This window comes from Ceratotherium simum, chromosome 9, assembly GCF_057802395.1.
Source record: "Ceratotherium simum simum isolate JZ-2026a chromosome 9, ASM5780239v1, whole genome shotgun sequence".
Classification (NCBI taxonomy): domain Eukaryota; kingdom Metazoa; phylum Chordata; class Mammalia; order Perissodactyla; family Rhinocerotidae; genus Ceratotherium; species Ceratotherium simum.
This window is the reverse complement of record NC_141908.1, coordinates 57,151,430-57,176,152: the sequence shown is the minus strand read 5'-3', so window position 1 is coordinate 57,176,152 and position 24,723 is coordinate 57,151,430. Positions and strand designations below refer to the sequence as shown.

The window sequence follows — 24,723 nt, the reverse complement described above, 5'->3', positions numbered from 1 at the left end:
TTGTAGTTGTTTCCCTTTAAATGTTACCTCATATACTCATAGAACAAGCCAGTAAAAATTTTGAGTTAATATCTTCAGGTCCTTTCACCAGCAGCAGTAATGAGTTTACCTGCATGTCAGTAAAGTTAGGTGCTGACTGAGTTCTCTGAAGTATTTCCAAATTTTGCAGGAGTTTGCTAAGTTCCACAAGGTTTGACTGGCAGTGTGCAAGGTCTAATAAAAATCAGAAATAAAAATATGTTAGAACTGGGCACCACTGGAGTGGAGGTGACGGTATTAAAAGGGAGTCAATCCAAATTCTGGCACATATGGTCAGGCAGATCCATGTCTATATAATGATGATACTGGCAAATGAAACAACAGACCCTTCTCTGGTTTAGAACCATAAAATTATTGATTATTAGATGACTTCAAAGCCCACTCCTACAAAGTAACAGTGATTAGGGCAGAGAGCCATCAAAATCTCAGTGACATCATGCATGCTCCCTCTCCTGCTCAGGTGGCCTTTGTCACATAAGAAGCACAATCGAGGGAACTTCAGCGGCTGTATGGTTTTGAACTTAGGAACCTGCCTACCTGCTCTGAAAATAGTTTACAAGGTGGCTGCTTGGAATTTGGATGGAGTGAAAGTCAAGTTCAGAAAAATAAGATGGAATATCAAGTCACACAAACACATTTATCTCTAATTTAGCTCACTAACAATGTTGCAATGAATGATTACTTGAAAATCTATTAGAGACGTTATACTAAACAAAACCAAAGATTCTCAAAGTGTGTTCCCTGGCACAGCAACATCAGCATCATCTGGGCATGAAACTCATTCCGTTTGAATTAATGTTTAGAATAAAGAGAGACTTTTCATTTTATTTTTAATTTTTTGATGTATTTGAACAAGAGAGAATTTTTAAGATCTGTATAATAAACTATCACTCAAAAAACTGACCTTTAGTATGTGAATCTAAATACAGTTAAGAATAGTGGGTTATTAGTATTATTTAATCAATTATTAAATATTTAGAACACGCTTCCCAGTTATGTGATGACTTTTGCATGAGTACTGTTTATGAAGAGACTGCAACAGGATATGTCTATAAATCTGTTAAATTATAAAGCGGTTGTTCTTATTTTTGTGGCAGTTGGTGAAAATTTCCCTTATATTATCTTTGTTTCTCATTGAATCTCAAAGATCTGAATTGTTACAGATACGGTATAGGCAGCAAAATATCGCTGTTAAATACTGATAAAGATTAGCTGGATCAAAAAATTGGTGGATATAAAATAAAATAGAGGGATAACTGCTATGAGGTCTTTAGATAGGACTCAGAATCTCTGCACAGTCTATGGAAGGGGAGGCAGCAGCAATTCATCCCGGGGCCAGGCCACACCCAGGTCCTTCCTCTTAGCAGCATCTGCCTCTGGGTGGAGGCTCAGTGGGCTGTTCAAATGCTATTGTTGTTCTTCCGGGGAACTCTCAGCCCTCAATGGAAGGAAGCACCCAATGGAAGGGGGAGGAAGGGAGGAGGTACTAACGAGGCCAGGGCCCTTCCACCACCCCCCTATCTCTTCCACAAAGAAAATAAGGTAAAGTGGCTTGAAAGGGTAGGAAATACAGAAGACACAAGGGAAGGAATGAGGGAGTAAAGTACTGAGAAGGAAGGAAGTAGTTAGAGGGAAGAGGAGAAAGGAGACGGCTAGAAAGGACCTCCATTTTAACTTGCCTTTTAAAGAACAAACCACATCATAAGCACTGTGCTGGTAGGGACATTATATAACATTATCTATCCGTTGAACCTTCTTTCCAGTAAATGTTACATTCGTGTTTTTTAATAATTGTGATGATTCTACACAGATGGTGTATGTAGGTAGCACAGAAAGCTAGAAATGGGGCTTAGAACCCTTTCTAACAGAATGAAAAGAGAACTTTGTGAATGAACTCGATTCAAGGCAAAGGACCCAAAACTGCGTCAGGAGATGCTGATTTCCTTTACATTTCTCAGTGGCAGTTTCCTCACCCATCAAGTGGTGACAGTAATATTTACCTCTCTCATCTTCCTGATTAAAGTAGCAGCTGAGATGAGATAGTTAGGTAGATGAGACAATTCTGTGAAAACCGGAAATGGTCTTCATGGAGTCTTGACCACAGTATGTTTAATCATACTGCTAGGCCTTAGCCTGGATTGAGCCACACCTTTCCTCATCACTTCTATCATTTGAAATATGAAAGAAATGAAATCCTGCACAGGATTTCATTGCTTGCCTAAGTGTCTGGCCGTATATAAGGATTATAAAGATTTGCCCAAGACAATAAAAATACCTTTTAAAAAAGAAATCTCTAGAATTTCATTAAATTAAGATTAAATCTAATTTTAGAAACTTGGGGAAAAAATTATCCCAAGAAAGGACTTCTGGGATAGTTTATAATAGTGAAAATTTAAAAATTTAAATATCTAGCAGTTTACTAATTTTCCCATCATGCCCTACCTTGTTCCAAAAAGAAACAGGCTGTCCAACTGTGGAATGGTTAAATAAATTAAGGTCTATCCAAAGTTATCCATTTATTATTTCATTTAGGTACCATTGATCGGGAAGACACTGTGTACCCAGCACAGTTCTAAGCACAGGCAGTATAGCAATCAAGTAGGATTCATGGAATTTATATTCTGGTGAAAAAAAATGTACACAGTAAACAATCTGGATGTTGAACTATTACATACTCATCTTTATAGATGGCATATACTGCTTATACAGATGGCATATAAAATACTAATTTAACATTTTGTTTCTATGGAAAAAAAATGCTCTCTAAGAGCCAAGCAATTCCCTTATGTACTTGAGAAGATCTGGATTGATGTAAGTCCAGATCTATGAATAGCTAGCTACTTTAAGTATTAGCACTATAAATCAGATATGTTATGGGTTCAAGAAGATGTCACATGATGAACTTTTGAAATACACCCAACCTCAGTATTGGGGACTCTATGAAATGATCAGGATAGACTGAAAAAAAAGTGTTGTGGAAGTTTAGGAATGTTGTTTGAGGTCAGCAGAGCAGACTTAAAAGACAGAGTGGAATCTTTTCTGTTTCAGGAGGATTGATGGAAAGGATTCAGCAAAATAGGAAGGTGGAGAAGGGCAGAGGGTACCGCAGGTTGGGAAGAACAACCTGTGCAAAGGCATGGAGGTGGGAATATGCGAGTATGTTCAGGAAATAGCAAATAAGTTTAGTTGGGCCTATGGAAGGCAACGGTGAAAGGGTAGGTAGGGCCAGAAAGCTGACAGCTGGATGTTAAACGCTGGGCTAAGTAGTTTAGACTAAAGCCCCAGCGCCCATGGAGAACCACTTGAAGGAATTTTTGCATAAAAGCTATTTTAAGAAACATCAGTCTTGAGGGAACACTATGTAGTGGACCAAGAATTGGCTTTGGGGTTAATCAAATATGGGTTGGCTGGAGTCCCAATCTCTCCACTAGGGCAGCTACGTAATCTTGGGCAAATCCTTAACCTCCATGCATTTCACTTTCCTCATTTGCAAGTGGGGATAGTAGCAATACCCACGTCTCATGGCTGAGTGCATTGGAATAACACCTGCTAAGTGCTGGCACAGTGCTGCAAACATGTTCAAGAACAGTAATTTCCCATGAGCCACTGAGAGAGAGAGTAGCAGAGCAAAAGACTGCGGGTGATGGTACCAGTCAGGAGGCTCTGCGACTGCCCAAAGACAGGGTGAATGGTGGGCCTGAGTTAGGAAAGCAGAAATGGAACTCCAGAGCAAGGGTAGATGAGGTGGAAAGGATGGGGGATGTCTGCAAAGAAATAACAGAACTCAGTCTCGGCTGGATGAACCTCAGTCTCAAAGACGACGCTGAGGTCTCGGGTGGTTATGACAGCAGCACTGACAGAAACAGGGAAGTCCAGGAGCTGGGACCATTTTCAGGGAAGAGACAAGAGTTTGGTTTCAGACAAGCTGAGAAGGGGGTACAACAGAGAGTACAGACAGAAAGGGCCAACAGCAAGGTGAGGCGCTGGGAATGCAGCCCAGGCTGGAGACAGAGATCTGAGATTTAAAGAGTTCTCAGCCTTTTTGAGTGGAATATGGTGCAGCGATTAGGAGCATACACTCTGGAGTCAGATCGCCTGAGGGTGAATCCCAGCTCCACTATTACCTGCTGCATGAACTTGGTCCAACTGAGCTAACTTCTCTGTACCTAAGTTTTCTCATCTGTAAAATGGAGCTGAGAGGATTAAAGTAGCTAATGCATATAAAACACCTAGAATAGTCACACAGGAAATGTCCAATACCTATTAGCTGCCACCAGAACCACTGCCACCATCATCACATCACCACCACCATCACAACTCTCATCATCAAAACAGAGTTCAGTTGAAACTCTAAGCATGCCTGTCATCTCCAGAACATAAAGCATAGTCATTAGGATCAAGTTGGCCTGGTTTAGCCCTCCAGTTCTGCCAAGTACTTGCTGTGTAACATGGACAAGTTACTTGACCTCTCTGAGCTTTGGTTTCCCTATCTATAAAAATATGGTTCATAATTCCTGCTTGGTACTATGTGAAGATTCACATAAAACCATATATGTAAAGTGCTCAGTTCAGAGCCTGGCCCATACTGAGCATCCAATAATCTATAGTTACTATTATTGAAGCTGAAAGCAGAAGACTGAATCTTGATCATGCCACAGCCAAGGCTGGCCAGAGGAGAATCCCAGCAAAGCAGAGGAGGAGCAGTAGAGAAAAAGGAGAACTTCATGGGGCCTAAGGGAGGAGGCTCATTAGAGGAGGTCCCGCAGGGCGGATCAGAGGATGAGGCCTGAGAACACAGCAGAAATCAGATGGCTTCCTGCTACCAAGAATGCCTTTTCCATAGAGCCAAAAGGACAAAGTCAAATTACAGGAGAGAAGCTGGAGTCTATGGGCAGAGAGCAGGAACAAGTGAAGCGAGAAAGACGAGGTTGTCCCCAGGAGAGGAGATAATTATTGCACGAAATCCTGCAAGAAGACAGAAAGGCAGGACGGAGGACACAGGTAGAGCAGTCAGGCTGGGGAGAAGGAGGAGCACTCCCGAGACCGGAGAGAGGGCACAGGGGATGGGCCACAGAGGATTTGAGTCACCAGGGAGACAACTGTGTCCCTCCCTCCCCCACCAGCCAGGGCCCTTGGCGTCAAAGCCAGTGTCTCTTCCTGTTGGTCACATGAATGGATTCTGCCCCAGTGGATGGTCTGAATCTTTTCAGCAATGTAGGCAACTGGGTTAAATGCCATGAGCGTGTAGGAAGCTGCAGAAGTTAGAGGAGAGGCTGAAATGTCCAGAACTGCTGCTGAGGTGAACCTTCAATGTCCTAGGAAAATGAGGTTTACTTTCTTTCCCCAACCTGAAGTTAATACTTAACGTCTGTATGTTTTGTGAATACATTCAAGTAAAACTCTTTTAATAGAATGTCAGCTGGACATGCTTTATGAATATAACATCCCTTTTAAAATCATATTTTCACATAAAGATTGAGTTTGGGATGTGTGGAGGGCTAATAAAAATGCTGCAGACTTTGAGTTCACACACATATAGAGCCAAAAAAATTTTTTTTGGTTGGGGGGACCAACACAGATCGCCAAATTTCAGTTTTTCTAAATGAGGACATAAAAAACAAAATCTAATATCTACTTTCACCATAATTTCACAGAAGAAAAAAATTTATATAAAAAAGTTAGGCTCAATGTCACCTCAAAATAATTTTAAAAATTAAATCAATTTTGCCTTATTAAATATTTCCTATGTTATCCCTGTTTTCCTTATTTTTGAAGGTCAAATGAAAACTGACCTGTAGACAGGATCTAGCTGGGATCAACATGCTCAGGCTAATTACAAGGAAGGGGAAAGTTTCTTGAGATTAAGAGGCCCAGAGATGGTACAGTAAGGGAATCATGTATGATGCAGAGTGAGGGAATCGTGTATAAGTTCAGAGTATTTAATAACTAATCCATAGTGGAGCACGGCTAACAGGTAACTGTGGATATAAGATGCAGTGTAATTGTGCTGTTTATTGCTAGGTTGTCAGGAGACATACACTTGTTCCGTGGGCAAGATGGAGCAGCCGAGAAGGCAGCTGTGAAAGTGGCCTGGCAGACAGTCAAGAGCGAGGGTGGAGGGCGCTCCGGAAGCAGCACTTCTCCGGGTGATTGCCTGGGGGTTCGGGAGTGGGAGGCTATCGGAGCCAGCAGGGAACTGATAATGAGACAAAGGGAGAAGGCTGAAGCGGGTGGAAGTCAGGATAAGGGCGAAACCAGATTCAGTAGTTGTGAGGGTGCAGGAGAATCAGCAGGTAAGAAGCTGAGTCATGGGAAGGAGAAGGATCCAGTGTATAGAAATAAAAAAAAGAAAGGTGGAAGCAATCCAGGGGGTGGGGGTGACAGGTACAGCACTCACAATTCACCTCTTTTGTTTCTGTTTTTCTGGCTTATCCTGAGAGCCCACACTGGGCAAGAACTGACCTTCTGCACACCTGTCCATTTCTTCCGAGTCCTGTAACCAGGCTGCCACTTTGCTCTGGCCGGTCGTGCAGGTGGCAGGGAGGCTGTTGCTGCACGGCAAAGGGGACTGCCATGGAAAGCTGTTTGGTTGCACCTACAATGAACAAAAAGAAGTGTGTGGGTAAGCAGAAACAGGACATTTAAGTGATTAAAAAAAATACAAGTAACATTGAAAAAGAGAACAACAGGGGCCGGCCCGGTGGCGCAAGCGGTTAAGTGCACGCGCTCTGCTGCGGCGGCCCGGGGTTTGCTGGTTCTGATCCCGGGTGCGCACCGACGCATCGCTTGTTAAGTCATGCTGTGGCAGCGTCCCATATAAAGTGGAGGAAGATGGGCATGGATGTTAGCCCAGGGCTAATCTCCCTAGGCAAAAAGAGGAGGATTGGCATCGGATGTCAACTCAGGGCTGGTCTTCACAAAAAAAAAAAAAAAAAGAGAAGAAAGGGCACATTCAAAATATGGAAGAAGCCTCTTGGCTGAATGTGGTACTTGCTCAGTGAAGCCAAAATTCATAAACAATAACAACACTCTCATTAGGGTGCTATCTCCACCATACAATGAAGGGGACAACATGTCAATATGTTATGTCTGATACCCACAAGGACCTGCCAATCCAAATTCCCAATAATTTTAAGTTACTCAGTAAGTTGTATGTGATACAGTGTCCTTATTGCAGTATTTTTCACTCGTGATTGAAGGCCTTTCCTTTCCAAAGGTCTCTGTACCCTTATGATCAGCTCAAGGTCTCATCAGCCACACATGATTCCTAAATACAGCATCCACCAGCAAGCAACCTTGCAATGCTTTGAACGCACGCTGAAAATTATAATACATAAAGAGGCAGTCTTCGCAAGTTACTATCTATAGCCGATAGACTTTCCATTAAAGGGATTTTATGTGAAGTAAATTAAAGTCAGATGAAGTATGTAGACACTAAAGTGAGTGCAGTAAACACTTCGTGAAAAAAGCAGCAACTTATTTCCCAAAAAGCTAAAAGAACTTGAAAACTTCATATTTAACCCTAATATTCAATTACAATTGATTGTGTCTCTTCTAAATCATTATGAAGTGAATGATGCACATACTTAGCAAACTCAGACTTATTTGTTACCCACACAGGGCCACAAACAAATTAACGTTCAGGAGTGTCATAATTTGATACTTAGAATGCAAGCAGACTGATAAAAAGCTCTTTTCACTCTTCACTGCATTTTGATAAATTTAACGGAAATCCTTCACTGAGTTAGATCTTAGAGGGATGTCATTCATAACTAGAGCAATAGATCTTTTATGAAAATCAGAGTTGAAGAGCTTTCTTATTCTAAGGCAAACAGTGGGGAGGATTTGGTTTCAGTTCTCCATTCTCGGATATCACCCAAGTAACTTAATAAATAACACAAGGGATGAAAATAATACATCTTTGATCAACACTCTGTGCCAAAGACGCAGGCAGAAGCTGGGAGAACCAAAGAATTAAACATTTATATTTTAAAAATATCCCTCTGGAATACATTTTTTGTTTAATTTGGACTAACTCTGGGACTTATTCTCTTCTGTGGTGAGAAAACAAGAGGCCCAGAGAAACCTGAGGACTATCTTGAGCATCTTGCATTGGGTCATTTTGTAAGTGCCCTGCTTCCTAACCCCTCCACCTCCTGGTTCATTCCCTTTCATCTCAGAACTGGTTCATATTAGGGCTAACTCTACACACTAATCCTAGGAGAAAGATGATTCAACAGTCCTTGGCAAGGCTGCAAGCAAAATGAAATAATGTAAGGTTTGAGAGCCCTGTGAAATACAATTAATGGGATTTAACAAAAATTATTTAAGTAATTTCCATTGAGATAGAAAAAACTGAATACAGCAGTATTTAATTTAATCTGATTTGATTAGTCTTTCAGTTAGTCCATGAGGTTTTTCAATGCTTTGCAAAGGAAACTTGGATACATGTATTACATTTATTCCTATATAAAAAACAGAAAAAAAGCAAAATCGTCACTGAAACGTTCTTAAACCCAGTTCCTTGTGGCAGCCAGCTTATTCACAGATGCCTCTGCTCTCAACATCAGGTGCCAAGTGGGAAGCTGGAACACCCCTGGGCAGTGCAATCTGGCTATGGTTCAGAGAACTTAATTATTGAATCAAAGGCAGAAACAGCTGTCTCTCTGCCTGTTGTCTTAACCTTGATTTTTAATAGGCAACACCCCTAGCTTTTCAGCAACATAGAAAACAGCACCAGCAACATGAACTCTTGTTACAGCCCAAAGAACAACTTCAGCTTCCTTTGGTCTGGCACCTGGTATAATGGAACGCACCCTGATTTTGGAAACAGAAAGATATGGATTCAGATCCTGGCTCAGCTGTTTAATGGCTATCCGACTTCTGGACAAATTCTTTACTGCCTCTGAGCTTTGGCTATAGTCAAAACCAGAGACAAATGAATGGTCAAATGCTTAAATGAATGTCAAATGCTTAACCCAGTGCCTGGTCACTCAAATGGACCACTACTTATATTACTGTCATATTCTTTAGCTCACTTGCATTGACTTCATGGGGAAATTCACTGGTCTTTTTCTGGGTTATGTATGTATTACAGCTCAAGGCAAGAAAGCAAGCTTCATTTTCAAAACCTTGTGGTCTTCTTATTAACGCCCAGAAAGACATTGATTTCTAGGTGTTGATTAACCAAAGGTTCACTCTACTTCCTAATGTTCCTACAAAGCTACATAAAATTAGGATACAGTCCATTCATAGAAAGGAAAAACAACTTCTCTTGGTGATCCACACTTTTGCCTAATCTATACTTGTGATTAACTTTGACGCCAAATGTCACTGTTGTCATCTGAGGGTTACTTTACAAAGCAAACCTTCTCTTTCTGGTTTGTCAAATGAGACTTAGTTATGTGTGTGCATAATTTTCTAAGCAATTTCTGGCCTGATTTTTATACAACAAAGTCATACCTTTCCATCCACAACGGAAACATTAGCAGCTGGTGAGGATTCAGCTGTGGAGGTTGAAGGAAATATGTGAAAACTAGCATCTCTCGGCGATCTCACAATTTCATTCTGCCGATACAATCGATGATGCCGCAGTTTGGAGACCCATGCATCAAACCAGTCCTGGGATTTCACCTAAAACAATGAACAAGAGGAGAACATAACAGTGAAACCAATCTCCTGTTTACCACTGATATAAGGCAAGTGATTTCCCCCGATAGTGGCAGAGAAACTGTTGAAAAGGGATTTCACCTTCAAATGATAGATATGCTCTTCTGTGTCGAGGTCTATTCTCCGGGCTTTCTTTTTAATTGACATGACCGAGAGTCCGACATCGATGCTCCCGTGGACCTTCCCTTTTTGAATCTGAAATCGAAAGACTAGTTAATAGGGTGGAAGGATATACGATTTGATGTGTTTCTGTACTGAAGTAAGCTTAATGTAATCTTGAACTTCTCTGTGGGAAATGGACTACTACACCTCCCTTACGAGGAGAAAATGGTTACGGTTCTGAGGTCAAGGTCCTTAATCTGAGGACAGTTGAAGTTGCAGTGACTTCACAGCAATTTCAATAAATCAGACTATTCATCTCTTATTCCAGATTTTGGCATAACATATAATGTCAATTATTCATAATTCTAGATTGCACAGCTTCTATCCCCAAAAAGATATCTTAGTGGTTCCTAAAATAACTATGGTCTGTCTTTGACCTACAACCAAGAACATCCCTGAGTAATCAGCCAGAAGACAGCTGCTGGGGCAGAACTGGGCAGCTGGGGCCAGAGAGCACAGAGCACACAGCTCTTCCTTCTGGCTGCCCTCGTCTGATCAGGGACACACAGCTGATTCAATGGAAGGGATGGGGACAAAACCGCAATCTGAGCCCTCTGTTATTTCCCCTACATCACAGTGAAAGGAAGAAGGGCATTTTCCAGTTTTGCATGCAAACAACTACTTTTTATATTAGAGAAAAATAACTTAAAATAATTTTAGTGAGTGGGGATTCCCCAGATAAAAGGATGTATAAAATAGAAATGATGTTTGTAAGACAGGTTTTAAAAGGGCATCGACAAGAGCAAAGGTTGCTTTAAATCTCAAAAAAGCACATAAAGCATAGTTTATTGAGAGATGCAGGAAAAAGACCCTATTTGGGTTTTCTTTCCGAGACAGAAAGGGTGATATTTTATTAATGTGTCACTTTTAGGTTTAAGCACCTGTTTTTTTTTTTTTATAATTTTATTTATTTATTTTTTCCCCCAAAGCCCCAGCAGATAGTTGTAGGTCATAGCTGCACATCCTTCTAGTTGCTGTATGTGGGACGCGGCCTCAGCATGGCCGGAGAAGCGGCGCGTTGGTGCGCGCCCGGGATCGAACCCGGGCCGCCAGCAGCGGAGTGCGTGCACTTAACCGCTAAGCCACAGGGCCGGCCCTAAGCCCCTGTTTTTAACAACAAACATTACAATGGTTAAATTAAATCTTCATGCACCAGTTTGAGATTTTATGCTAGCCTGAGCATAAGCATAAAACACACCTTCCATGGAACATGGAAGTTCGGTAGCTTGTTAAATCTCACAGGCACAGAAATACACAAAGCTGGTAACCATGGCACAAGGCTTGAATGACTATGGTGTTTACTCACTTCAAGCAGTATTCTAAATCAATCTTTGAAACATGTCCTGAGTGCTACTTACATCAAGTGGTGCCTTTGAATACTTTAACATTCCATTATCCAGGACAAAAAAACGCTGTAAGAACCAAACAAGCCCCAGTTACCATCTGTACTTTGAATTATATAACACATTCACAAGTGTGGGTCTAAAGTTGCTTGGCATTTAGGTATCAATACGTTTGATCATTTAAATGTATTGGGTTCAGTGCACCTGGCCCCAGTCAGTCACAGTAAATGGTAAGGAAATCAGAGCTCCAGTTCTGTACCTTTAACCTACTAGGGTTCTTTTACACATAATCCAATAGGGATGGAATCTTTTCACCAAGGTTTTTCTTAAGGGGGGGCAGGTGGGAGGTGGGAGGAGGGAGGGAATCTCAGGACCTGCAGCTAAGACTTTCTGAATGAACCACAATGGGATGCTTTTGCAAGTGAGAAATGAGAATAACCTGGGTTAGGTCACAGTGATTCTGTGAGGAGCTTGTCTACAGGGAATTTTTCATCCTGGAGGTAAACTCCTGCATTTCTCTGGATACCATGGATAATTCCTGAAAATGCTCATGTCTGTAACAGAAACCAGTGGACCGGATCTATGAATAATGAATTATCTAGAAAGTTTAAGAAGTAGCGTTAGCAATATACTTGCATCTCTAGTTAGCAAAATGCTCGCATTTCACTATTAGTAAAAGAGATTAAAAATTATTTCTGAACTACATTAATGGTAAAAATAAAAATGAGAGAGAGAGATTTGGCAATTTTTGTCTCCTCCAAGATGCTTCTGGTCCAGTCCAAATGAATCTAGCCGCTGTTGCTCCACAAACACTCAGGAACTCTCTGCTACTGACTTCCTTTCCGGGGGCAATTGACAAGAGAACAAACAGCTCCCAGGAGCCAATCAAACAACGGGTCCAGTGCCCTCCTCCAGTCTCTACAGATGCAGGGAGTCTTTCTGCTGCTGGAAGATTATTCTGCTGGGAAGTTTTTATGTGATTCAGGACCATTAGCTGCTGAGGTGGCTAGCAGTCAGGCCTGAGGACACGCTGCACAGAACTCATAGAAGGCCACTGTAACCCCTTTGTTACAGGTTCTGGGGGGCAAGGAGCACCGGAAAAAAGAAATCTCTATAGCTGAAAAACACTTGATTACTCAATTGCCCATGACTTGGGCAATCAAATGGGCTGATGCTTGAATAAATATCTGATGGCATTAGAGTCCAGGAGAAAAGGCAATGCGAGGGAGAACTACTATTTATATAGCAAAATATTCAAAGGTATGGTCCAGAAAGAGTTGCTGTTGAACCACAGCCAGTTTTGCTGAAACATGGACTGAGAGTGCTAAATTAAAGTTAGCAATTCATATAAAATTTGTTTCTTTGACCTCTTTTTTCTCTTTTTCCATTTCTATCAAAGAATTTTAGCAGAGATAACCTATAGGATGGTCATGGGGGAACAGATTAGCAAGGCCATTGATTGAAGGAATTGCAAGGTCAGAATGAAAAGCAAAAGGTGATTTTAGGAAGGAATATGGCCAGTTGGCCAAAATCCAAGGAAGAACAAGGGTAGAGAGAGATTCCTGGCATTGGGGTAATATTATGGCTTCAGGAGAGACTGAGGAGGTTTCTGAAAAGCAAGAGGAAACATTAGTCAGAAGCCTCTTTGACCTGCTTTTGTTTCACCCTCAGAGACAGGGGATTGGGGCAACATTTCCCATCCATTAATTTTCAAGGCTTTCCCTTGAATTGCAAAAAATGTATTTCCTCAAGGATGTGATAATCCATAACTTTCCTGCTTTGGGCCAACGGGCAGCCACCACCAGGCCATTTGAGCCAACAAATCCATCTGCACTGAGATGAAATCCATCGGCAGAGGTGGCAAGTAGAAGAACTTGGTCTATCAAAGACATACTGAAAATGGAGGACAACTTTCTCCTCCTTAGCATCACAGAATTCTTGCTACTCAGGTAATTGCAATAATGTAGTGCAAAATATTTTCTCCATAATTAAAACTGGAAGATGGAAAAAGGATGTAGGGTAGGGGAGGGAAGAATAAACCATACACTTTAAAGGGCAGTAAACGAACTTCCAAGATCAGTGATCTTCCACCTTTAATTTGCACTGGTAATAATAACTCCAGGAATTTATTCCAAGGAATTAAATAGAAATTCATGTATAAGGATGTTCATCACAACATCTTAACAGTAAAAAATTAGACATAACCTACATATCCGGCAATAAGGAATTGGTTCAATAATGGTGGGATATATACTATAAATCCATCCAATAGAATACATGCATGCCTTTAAAAACATCTCATATTTAGAATGTTTAATAAGAACATATTCATACTAATTTAAGTGAAAAAAGCAGAGTAGACAACAACATGTACAACCTGGATTTTAAATATCATGTAAAATATTTTTTCCCTGCCTACAGATATTACAGATCTCAGACTTAAATAGGTATAATAGGTTGCAGCCTGTATGGTTAAAATAAGGCTTTGAAAATGAGTTTTACACAGGCAGCCATACTCTTGGTTTCCCACCTAATAAGACCAAATAAGATCTTCTCTATTTACAAAGATGATCTGAACATGAATATGATTAAAATATTACCTTATGCCAGCCTTTTAAAGGCCATTTTCTTTTCTTCAGCATAAAGCCTTCATGTTTGTCTGGTCTCTGGACATTGGTTTGGCCTATTTTCAGCCCTTCTATAATTTCCCAGCTGTCAGCTTCCTGAGAGAAAAGAAGAAAAACAAATCACATGTTTCTTGGTGCTTGATGACACAATTAAAGCAGATTCTTAAGTAGACGTTGCTTTTGAGGCAACACTTGACCCACCAGAAGTGTGAACAACATTCTGGAGCAAATTCTAACATCAGATACAGCTAGGTACTTACAATTGAAGTTAAAATGGGTTTCCAGGTAGACCTAGAGGTATAGGGGTCCATGAGAGATGGGCTGGAGTTGCAGTTTGGGGTAGAATTTCAATTGCCTGTACTCAGGTTTGAAATGCATTTTTCCAGATAGTTAATCTCTGGGCACTTCAAAGTTTTAAAATAAGACTGTTTTCATGACAAATGTTCAAGCACTGTGTGGCCCTTGCTTTCTGTGTAGAAATGGAAAAGCTGCAGCGGTCTAAGTGGCTCATAACCTATTAAGCCAAAGAGCAGTGTTATGGGCACCTGTTTTTCCTCGGGGAGGCTGTGTGCATTTCAGAGCGCACATAAAACGCCCCCCTCGCCAAACACACACCAAGAAGTCCATGCTTTCAAAGACACACATCCTGAGACACACACGCCCTTGGGAGCCTGCGAAAAGAGCAGCAGACTATAGGGCCAGCACTCTGGGATTCTAGAGTCCACACTATCACCTTCCTCTGTTAAAAATGGACTAAACCATGGTTTCCTCTTCCAAAAAACATGCTTTGTTTATCCATGGTGTTTAAAAAAAAATTTCAAGAGTTGTTAACTTTTAAAAATCAGAAGATTTCAGACTTTAAAAATCCAAATTTCTAGGATTTTCTAAAAGCCTGTAAGATCTGGCCACATGGGGCCTGCCCTGAGGGACAAATGCCTGGCTTCAGTTTGCCACAGTCCTCCTTGGGCCTACTTCCTTGGTAGCCGCCTGGCCCTTAGCAACACAACATCCCGGGTCTTAAAATCCCAGGACTGGTGATTTCTAAGGACCCATGCAGCTTTAAAGTAACCGTTGACCTGGCAAACATTCAGATTCTAGATCTCACATGTGGCACAATTAAGCAGCAGAGGCAGGAATAAGAAGGCCACGTCTCGTGCACAACTGCTACCATCCTGCCTACAGTGCAAGGAAGCAAAATCTCTCAGTATAGCCTGCTCTGCTGCCTCAGCTGTGGAAAGCTGGATGCAGCTCCATGGATCAGGGCAGGTCCCTCTGCAGAACGACCCATCCACAACTGACTCGGGAAGTTGCCTTCTGAAAAGATCAGATCTATTCTATCAGAAACCACCCTACGACCATAGAACAAAGGCTTCAACAGGAATGGCAGATGGGTTCCATGGCAGGGCAGGTGGGCTTGCTGGTCCAGATGTCTGGGTGGTGGCTGCCCAGAACCTGCAGAAGGACTGTAAGGCTCTGACAAGGCCCCGAGGCCAAGGTGCCATAATCAGTCACTGATGTCGGCCATGGGGACGGGAAGGGAGAGGGCTATGCGTATTTATCATCCATTCCTCTTTTCCTTTTCTGTCTCTTTTCATCTCAGAAGCTGCTTGCCCTATGGCCAAGTCAAATCTATGTTTAGTCCCAATGTGTGTAAATGGGGTGGGATTTTCACAGAAAGTTATGTTTCCAAGAGATGTGGCTGAACATTGCTTCATTATAACGTCATCAAGGCTAGGAGATACTCCTGGCTTCTGAAAAGCCCTGTAAAGCCAGCATCATGCCTCTGGCCTACCCAAGCCGAACCCTACAACGCCCTCTTCCCCCAACCCCACAGGAAAACCAATCTGGGACCAGTGTCATTTCTTCATCTTCTTGGCCATCTTTGAGGGGTCCCTAGTGAATGACCTATATACCTTACAGAAACACACCTACTGGTGTTCATTTGGCAACATTAAGAGCCCTTTAAAGGACCTGTAAGTTTCCCCTTAATAAGAAAACAAACCCAAAAGTGATTTTCAACTTGAAGATAATACCATTAGAAACTGTGATGGATCTGGTCAAAACTGTTAATTAAATACAGTGATTAATTTTTTTTTAAAGATTTTATTTATTTATTTCCCCCCCCCCAAAGCCCCAGTAGATAGTTGTATGTCATAGCTGCACATCCTTCTAGATGCTGTATGTGGGACGCGGCCTCAGCATGGCCGGAGAAGCGGTGCGTCAGTGTGCGCCCGGGATCTGAACCCGGGCTGCCAGCAGCGGAGCGCACGCACTCAACCGCTAAGCCACGGGACCGACCCTAAATATAGTGATTTTAAAAAAATGTTTATAATGAGACAATTTCAGGCTGTATACCATGTTTTTTGGACAACACAAGTGCAGGTGGCATTATCCTCTTAAGTACACAGTGGAGCGCTCTGGCATTCCCATTTTTTAATATCAAATTGCAATTCAACAAGTATTGCTTATGAATAATGCTAGAATAATAAGAGAAAATAATAGGTTTTTATAACAAGTCCCATCTCTTTGGCTTTCTACTCTCACCAGAAAAGTAGATACAAATTTCCATAAAAATGATGGATTTCTATTGATTTCTTTTTAAAAAGTTTGGTATAATCAAGATATTAAAAGAATAAGTCTCTATATATGTGTAAACATATTCATTAGAGCTCTCTCTGTTCTTTGAGAGATATCAGCTGTATTTACTGACATTTCTATTTTTAGTAGCCCCATCCATGGACAGCATCTCTAGAAGAATAGCATTTTTTTTGGCTAGATCTTATCTTATTTGAAGGCTAGTGTTCATCTCTTATTTATTCCCTGGGTGTGCATGAAGAATATTCTGGATAACTTATGAAAATGGAAACATTTAGTAATAAGTACAAATGCTTTTTAAATTTTTTTCTAATTAAACTCAGATTGTAATGACAGCTTGTCCCTGTGAAGCTATGGCTACTGATTTCTATCACAGTAGTATTTTTCTTCTTTGAGAGTTTAACTGCAGAGCAAAAATAAAAGGGGGGATAAGATAGAAAAGGAAAAAAGTTAAAATGTATTTCTTAAACATAAATGTGGCAGCTCTGAACAAATAATTCCATTCACTCTGATGCAATATTACAGCCTCAAAAGAAATAGAAAAGAATCCTAATATAGTTCCTACAGTTAAGTACGCTGTCAAACTGACAAAGAGGCAGAGGATAAAGCCAGAGCAAGCAACAGTCTCCCTATTTCAATCATAAATGCTGAAGATAAGGTTACAAGTAAAATGTGTAAGCAATGAAACAACCCATCTCAGTACTTATAAGGATCCATCTCTATGCTTAGTAGACTAGGTCTATCTTAAGAAAGCTTAAATTACTTTCAGAAAATTGAAGAATTTTTTTGTAATTTCAATGGATATTAAAACCGTTTAAAACTCTTCAATTTTCGTAGGTTTACTTATAATAGAAACAGTCAAAAGCCCTAATGTGATCATGTCAGGACTTGACGAGTCAGAGATACAAATATTTTTGCTATCATAGAAGTTTTAAGAATACTTTTAATCTAACAACAGTAACTAAAAACAGAAAGTAACCTAACAACCCTAGTCTGCTCATTTGAAAAAACAGAGACATTTCCATTCTCAAGGGTAGACACTACATGCGTGTGTGTGAGAGTGGGTGGGGGTGGGGGTTATGTGAAAATGCTTTAGGAGGTAAAAGCACCAAAGAATCTTAACAAATCCTGAGATAGGACATTGAGTACTACAAACAATGTTCTTCCAACATCAACCAGTGCCCAGGAAGCCCATCTACTCTCAAAGGGGCTGAGAGATGGTGAGATGCTATGGTATCTGGATTAAATGGGACCCTCTGGTTTCATGGATCCCCAGAGTTGTGGTATCTGCTAACAAAAAAACACAACAAGAGTATTAGTCCTACAGCAAGACCCACGCAGGCAACTGCATGGAGGAGTAATGGGAAGTGGATGCTGTTGGTGCCCTAGCCCGATCCCTGTATCAGGGCAGCAGACGCATGCCCCAGCTGCTGTGAGCACTGTGAACTGCTAAGGCTAACAGCTCCCTCCTCCAGGGAATGGCTGTTTGGCCAAGCTGGGGTCTTCGTGCCTGGGAAATTATGCCACAGGATCTCCCACCCCCTTGGCTCTCAGTGACTGAAGGACACAATGGTACAAACATTTAGTTTAGCTCAAACTAAAGCTGAGGAAACAACAAAGTCCTCTTTGCCTCAGGGTGAGCCAACTTTGTGGAACATTCATGCTCCAGGGCTCACCATGGGATCAGGGTGAGGGTGGACTCTGGCTGAAACCCCTTCTTGCTTAGCACCACATCTGCCCCAACCTCTTCTCTCACCCCCTTCTCTTGAGGACTCTCTCTCAACAAATCATGCACCCTAAGCCCAGTCTCAGGATGCCCTTCTAGGGAACCTGACATAAGGAAGAATGTGAAATAAAGTAATGAACGTGTTAAGTACAGAGACAGGCTACGTAAGATGGTCTGGGGCTGAGGGTGGATTGGGCAGGGAGGCAATTAGCAACATTTGAAAAAGGGTTCCTGTGGGCCTAACTTAAAAGAAGAGTCAGCGTTTTAGCTGGTGAAGGAAGGGGAGCAGATCAGGAGAGCATTCCTGGCAGTGTAGGAGGAGCAGACACCCAGCAGTGCAGGAGAGAGAGCGCGGTCAGTGTAGGGCACTGTGCGCAGGGGGATGTGCTGGAGTATAAAGCAAGATGCCAACGAGGCTAGAGATGCAGCTGGCGGGACAGGAGGGGCCAGAGCGAGTGTCGTGTGTGTGTTGCTCCTTATTTGTTGTTCTAATATCAGCACCTCTCCTTTCTATTTCTGTGTCTCATTCTCCAAGTCTTCCTTTGTCTGTGTCTCTCTCACTACCATGGTCTCTATTTCCCTCTGCTCTAATTGTCACACATTTCCCAGCTATCTGACTCTGGACAACTTACACTCCAGTCTCAGTTTCCTTATCAACGAAATGAGAATCATATCAGCACTCACTTCATTGAGTCAGGGGTTGGTGAAGTGAGAGAATATGTGTACCCCTCCAGTGCCCAGCACAAAGTGAGGGCTCAATAAAAGCCAGCTGCTTCTCCCACTGCCCCTATAAGTTATTTATCCTCTCTCTCCTTTAGCTGCCTATAAAAGAGAGACTACTAGCTTTATTTACCAAGTAGACATTCTCTATTTGCCATTCAATAGAAATCAGATCATTTTTTGTATTTCTAAGTTATTTTTTATGGTTTAATAACTCCCCCTTTCCTCAGTTTAGCAGTCTACTCCTGTCTGATAGAGTAACTTTATAGCCTGTAACATCTTCAAAGTATAACAGGTACAAGTGTACATATTCCACAGCACTAGGGCAGTAGAGCGTTCTCAAAGGATTCTGTTTAATACAGGAAAAGCAAAGTGGATGGATCAGTTATACCTATTTAGAAGTTAATCTTTTTTGGAAATAAAATGCTATTTTTATGTTTGAATTCAAAATCCCCATGCATTCTATTTTCTGAGTTTCTCAGCAGGGGAGCCAGCCCACTGGAAATCTCAGTCGAGCAGGCGGTAGGGATGAGTAGGATGGCATCGCCTTGACTTTTGTTAATGATTTTTGCATTTCAGACATAAATGAATTTAGATCTTTAGTCTGAGGAAGAGAAGGCTGAAAGGGAGGGAACACTGGCTTCCATGAAACAGAAAAGGTCTTTATCAATAATCTACAGTGTCTCCTTAGAGCTCACTGCTAGGACAGCCAGATGTGAGAAGGAGACTGAACTCTGAATGTACCACAGCCCCTCTGGGTAGGTAGTATTTTACCCTGCAGGTGGGGCAGAGCTTAAACAAGTCTAAGTTTGAATCCCTGCTCTGCTACTTTCCAGCTTTTTTTTGACTTTGGGCAAGTTACTTCTGGTTTCCATATTTGTCAAATGTAATAAATACCTACACTGCATGGAGCTGTTCATAAGGATTACGTTAAGCGAGATAACGTATTTAAGCACTCAGCATAGCGCCTGCTATGCGTGCATGGGCAATAATGGTAGTAGTTGTGGGAGAGCAGCCCTACCACGGGCGGCACAGCTGCCTTAGGGGAGTCAGGGGAAAGAACTGTGCAGCTCAGCTGGCCCCAGGACGGGCATCCTCACGCCCTCCGAGAAAGCACCACACGCATCACTGACCTTGGAGAGGGGCACCGGCTCCGGCTCTAGCAACTGCCGACTCACGGAGGGCTCGGTGCTGGAGGAAGCAGTCCTCTCCAGCACGTGGAGACTCTGAAAGTAAAGGGAAATAGAGCCCAGTGTTAGACAACCCATTTCTCCTGTGGATGGACACGGGGGTGAGATCACACAGATCACAGGAGAAACGGAGCTGTGTGAAAAATGGCAAGTTCCTGAGGAGGCCAAAGGCGGCAGCAAGAGCCGGAAAAATGTCAGCACAGGATTTAGTTTTCCCCTCTTAGGGATTTGCTGCTGGACCTCCGCGGCAAGAGCAAGAGTCTTCGAGCTTCAGTCTTCGAACAAGAGTCAGAGATCACACAATTAAACAAAACACAGAGTATGTCTCAACATTTTTATAACTTTATGAGAAAGGTACATCTACTACTTAGCCAATTAGCCTTACATGGAAATATTTGCTCACCTCTCCAACAGCAAGAGATGAAAAAAAGAAAGGTCTACGTCAAAAAGTCCAGAGCCTTAACACCACTTAAGTCTCTAGAGTTTCTTATAATCCTTAAAATATAATTATATTATAATCATGATAATTATGATATAATAATTCTCAAATGCACAGAGAAGAAAACAATCAGTGTACAATAAACAGTAGATGTCTCTTACACAGACTATAAGGAACATGCACAGATCAATAAGATAAGATTCCAACAGAAAAACAGGCAAAGCACATGAATGGGCAACTCATGCAGAACATTTGACAAACTTCAGAAGTAGTCAAAGAAATGAAAACCAAAATAATAATATTTTTTAACTGTCCAATTCAAGGATCAGGGTTGGGGGAAAGGGAGCATAAATTGGGTATGATCTTTCTAAAGGGGAATTTTTCAATTTTATTAAAAAGTCTCCAGAAAAAGAAGAACATGCCTCATTGACCCAGCAATTCCACAGCTAGGTCTTTACCCTAAAAAATATAATCAGATAGGTATGCAAAGACATAAGAACAGATATGTTTACTAAAGCATTATTTTATTATAGTAAAAAAAATTTGAATACATATGAGAACAGTACACACAAGGAAATACCATGCAGTGATTCAAAATGACAACATGGATCTATGTTTATTGATATGGGAAAAATACCCATGATGTTCTCTCAACTGAAAATCAGGCTATAAAATGTATATAGAATACGATGATGTTATACATATAATCAAAATACATTGCAGAATGTCAAGGGTTGCTATACAAAGGGATTATAGGTGATTTTTAATTTTTTCTTAATATTTTTCTAATTTTTTTATGCAATAGATATTACCTGTACATTTGGAAAAAATATTAAGTACTTTCTATGGGGGGATAAATTTGAAAGATATCAAAGAAATAACTCAATGGAGTTAATATTCAGATATAGGTGGAAAATGAAATGTTAAAATTTTTACTCTAGTTATAACATTTCATTGTTTCACTAGACAAAGTTGGTATTTTATTTACTTATTGAGGTCACTTTTTGATATCTCACTTGGAAACTATTAGATGACTATTTGCTTTTTCATTAAGAAAATGACACTGACCTGAGCCAAATTATTCTAATTTCTTTGAAAATTTCAAGCTTTTGGTTATTTCTATTACCTTGAAAACAAGAGGTCGGGCCACAGATTTTTAAAATCCTACCTGAATGTATTTTTTTAGTCATTTATGGAAAAGAGAATAATTGAGGTGAAAGATTGATGAATTGCTCCTATTTCTCCCATTTGTGAGGAAGCAGAAGAAATAAGAACAGATATTTTGGGGCCAAATATAAAGTTGGGCAGGGATTAGCAAGAATTCCTAATCTAACAGCGATAGTGTCCAAGGACAATTTAAGCATTAACCGAGACTCTGCTCTTTCCATACCCAGATTCACTTGAATTAGCAGAGGAAAGATGATAAATGTGGCTGAGTGTCCAAACTTGGTGCCAGCGCCTTTTGTGGGAGAGGCAAAAGCAAAGCCACCCTATGGAGTGTGATAAACTGGTGGTCTGTGTCCAGATCTTAACAGATGAAATGGAAACAAACCTGCGACTTGCATTATTTGCTTGTTCATGTTGAAATTTTGGATACGATCCTATTTAAAACATATCAGCTAAATTTGAAATTTAGATTTATTCAGAGATCATATAACTAGAAACTAAAATGAGAATTTTTTGCTATTGTTGAAGCAATTTTGAAGGTAACAAAAATTTTGTTACCTTCTTTTAGGATATAATTGTCTTTCATTTACACACACCCTTTCATTTTCTCTTTTGGGTTTTAAAATGACAAAAGTAACATACGTTCATTATTTAAAAATTCAAATACAACATAGAAATATATAAAAGAAAAGGTCAAAGTTCGCACCCCACTGCTACTCACCCTCCCACCCCACTAGCTTCTGGAGCACTGGTTTTCATAAGGTGGGCCATGAACCCCGGGGGTCCCAGAGGCCCTTTCAGGGGGTCTGCGAGGTGAAAACTATTTTCATAATAATACCAAGATATTATTTGTCTTTTTTACCCTCATCCTTTCACTAGTGTACAGTGCAGTCAGTGTACAGTGGGGTCTTCCAGAGGATACGTAACATGTGATATCATAACATATTAAACAGAAGCAGATGTGAGAATCCAGCTGTTTCCTATTAAGCCAGACATCAGAGAGATTTGCAAAAAAGGTAAAACAAAACCATTCTTGTCACTAAAATTTGTTTTGTAAATATTTTTTAAAATAAAAAATGTTTAGGCTAACATGTGATAGGTCTATTGGTATTTTTAAATAAATTAAGAAATATTTAAAAATTATCCATTTTAATTTCTAATATAGTAACTATAGATAGACATAATCCACATAAACAAGCTCTTTGAAGTTTCCATGATTTTTAAGAGTGTAAAGGGTTACTGAGACCAAAAAATTTGAGAACTGCTGTTCTAGAAGAACTACTAATAAAAATTTGCTTATTTTTTCAGTTTTATTGATACATAATTGACACATAACATTGTATTAAAGTGAACAACATAATTTCATATATGCATATATTGCAAGATGATTACCACAATTAGTTAACATCCATCATCTCACAGTTACAAAATTTTTTTCTTGTGATGAGAACATTTTCTACGCTCTTAGCAACTTTCAAATATACAATGCAGTATTGTTAAATACAGTCAACATGCTGTATATTGTGTTTATTATTAAAATGGAGAATTCTGACAGGCATATAAATTATTCCTTTCCCCATAATGCTTCTTTTGAGGAAAAGCAATTTTTAAAAATCTAATACATTTCAAAATTTCTTTACAACTACTTAATCCACCTTAAGCTAAATTATATAAATCTACTAATTTATAACCCTAAACTATCCTGACACATTAGACAAACCTATGAGAGGAAAATAAACTTTGTTTCATGTACTCTTCAAATACATCTAACCAAAACTTCCCTAAATGTAAATTCTATGAAGATAAAAAATTGTGCAAGTATTTTTTAAATGCGTAAGTTGATTTTTCTAAAAAAGAACCATGAGCAATAAAGATATATAGGCATCACTGTATTACAGAGATATAAAATGCTCCCATCCTGCCCACAAGAAATAAATAACTTTATAATTTGAGATAATTTCTTATAGGAAAAAAACAGTTTCCAAGATATTTTTAAAAATCAAGAAATAGAACCATTTAGAAACTACACATTTTAATACCAGTTCTTCTCTCACTACTTAATAGAATATTAACCAAAAAGTTCAGTAAATATAATAAAGTAGACCAGAAACTGCCAGTGAAATGTATCATTCATTCATTCACGCATTCGTTCATTCATTGATTCAATCAGTCAACAAATCATTATTGGGCACCTACACTGTGCCAGGTGCAGATGACAGGATAACAGAGAACAAAATAGACAAAATAATTGTTCCTGTGATGCTAATTTTCTAGAGAGAGGTCTTATCATACAAAAGACCAAAAAAGGCTGAACAAATTTTTGCAAACCCATGCGTTAACCCTGTTCCATGTGGCTACTGCTTTTATTTTTCAGAAATATCTTTGGTCTGAGCTTCTCTTTAAGGATCCTCTCCTATCCTCATACTTGTAGGTTGCTGGGCAATAAAACACACATGTATTGCCTTCCCCTGCCCAAATAAACACACTAAAAAAACAAAACTTGGAAAGAAACTTGACTGTAGCAACTATGTAAGCAGGAAATAAAGGATTAACTCAGGAACTTAGCCAGGGGAAGGAAACGAAACCCCCGATTTCCAAATCAAGCCACAGAAACAGAAATCAATTTAGGGTATTTAAAGTGTGATAAAAATGAATTTTATCTCTATAGATACCTGGGGATTCTTAAAATGTAGCTAGAATTTTGGGGATCAAAAGGTTTAGTGACCGAATAAACCAGGACAGAATCTGTACAATACCTACTGCAGTACCTAGCACAAACATAGTATTAGTTTCTTCTCCATCTGATTTTACAAAACAGTTTATATCATGGAAGAAAAGTAAGAGGTTCATTCATTTCAAATATAGTACAATATAGTACACAGTCAGCTGAGTGAAAAATTCAAACTCCAAATTTTGTTGATTTGCCAAGGCACAGAGACTCATAAAAATGTTTCCTAAGAAATGGTAAGTAAATGCATATTTTTATTATCACAAATGTATGCATATATTTTACTGAAAAATTAAAGTACAATTAATAAAACTATTA

The 24,723-nt window shown here is 40.1% G+C and overlaps 1 protein-coding gene across 6 annotated transcripts in view; it reads right to left on the bottom strand.

The window, feature by feature from the left end:
• Positions 1 to 24,723, bottom strand: part of OSBPL6 (oxysterol binding protein like 6) — a 202,091-nt gene that overhangs the window by 43,328 nt on the left and 134,040 nt on the right. For 5 of the 6 annotated variants that reach the window (XM_087435435.1, XM_087435434.1, XM_087435438.1 and 2 more), the window contains 7 exons: positions 20,015 to 20,107; positions 13,814 to 13,936; positions 11,229 to 11,282; positions 9,790 to 9,903; positions 9,502 to 9,672; positions 6,502 to 6,634; positions 110 to 213 (listed from right to left, as the gene is read on the bottom strand). In XM_087435435.1, the coding sequence (XP_087291561.1) occupies positions 110 to 213; positions 6,502 to 6,634; positions 9,502 to 9,672; positions 9,790 to 9,903; positions 11,229 to 11,282; positions 13,814 to 13,936; positions 20,015 to 20,107 (792 nt within the window). The remainder of the gene's footprint in view (positions 1 to 109; positions 214 to 6,501; positions 6,635 to 9,501; positions 9,673 to 9,789; positions 9,904 to 11,228; positions 11,283 to 13,813; positions 13,937 to 20,014; positions 20,108 to 24,723) is intronic. The other variant, XM_087435437.1, reaches the window with a different exon arrangement.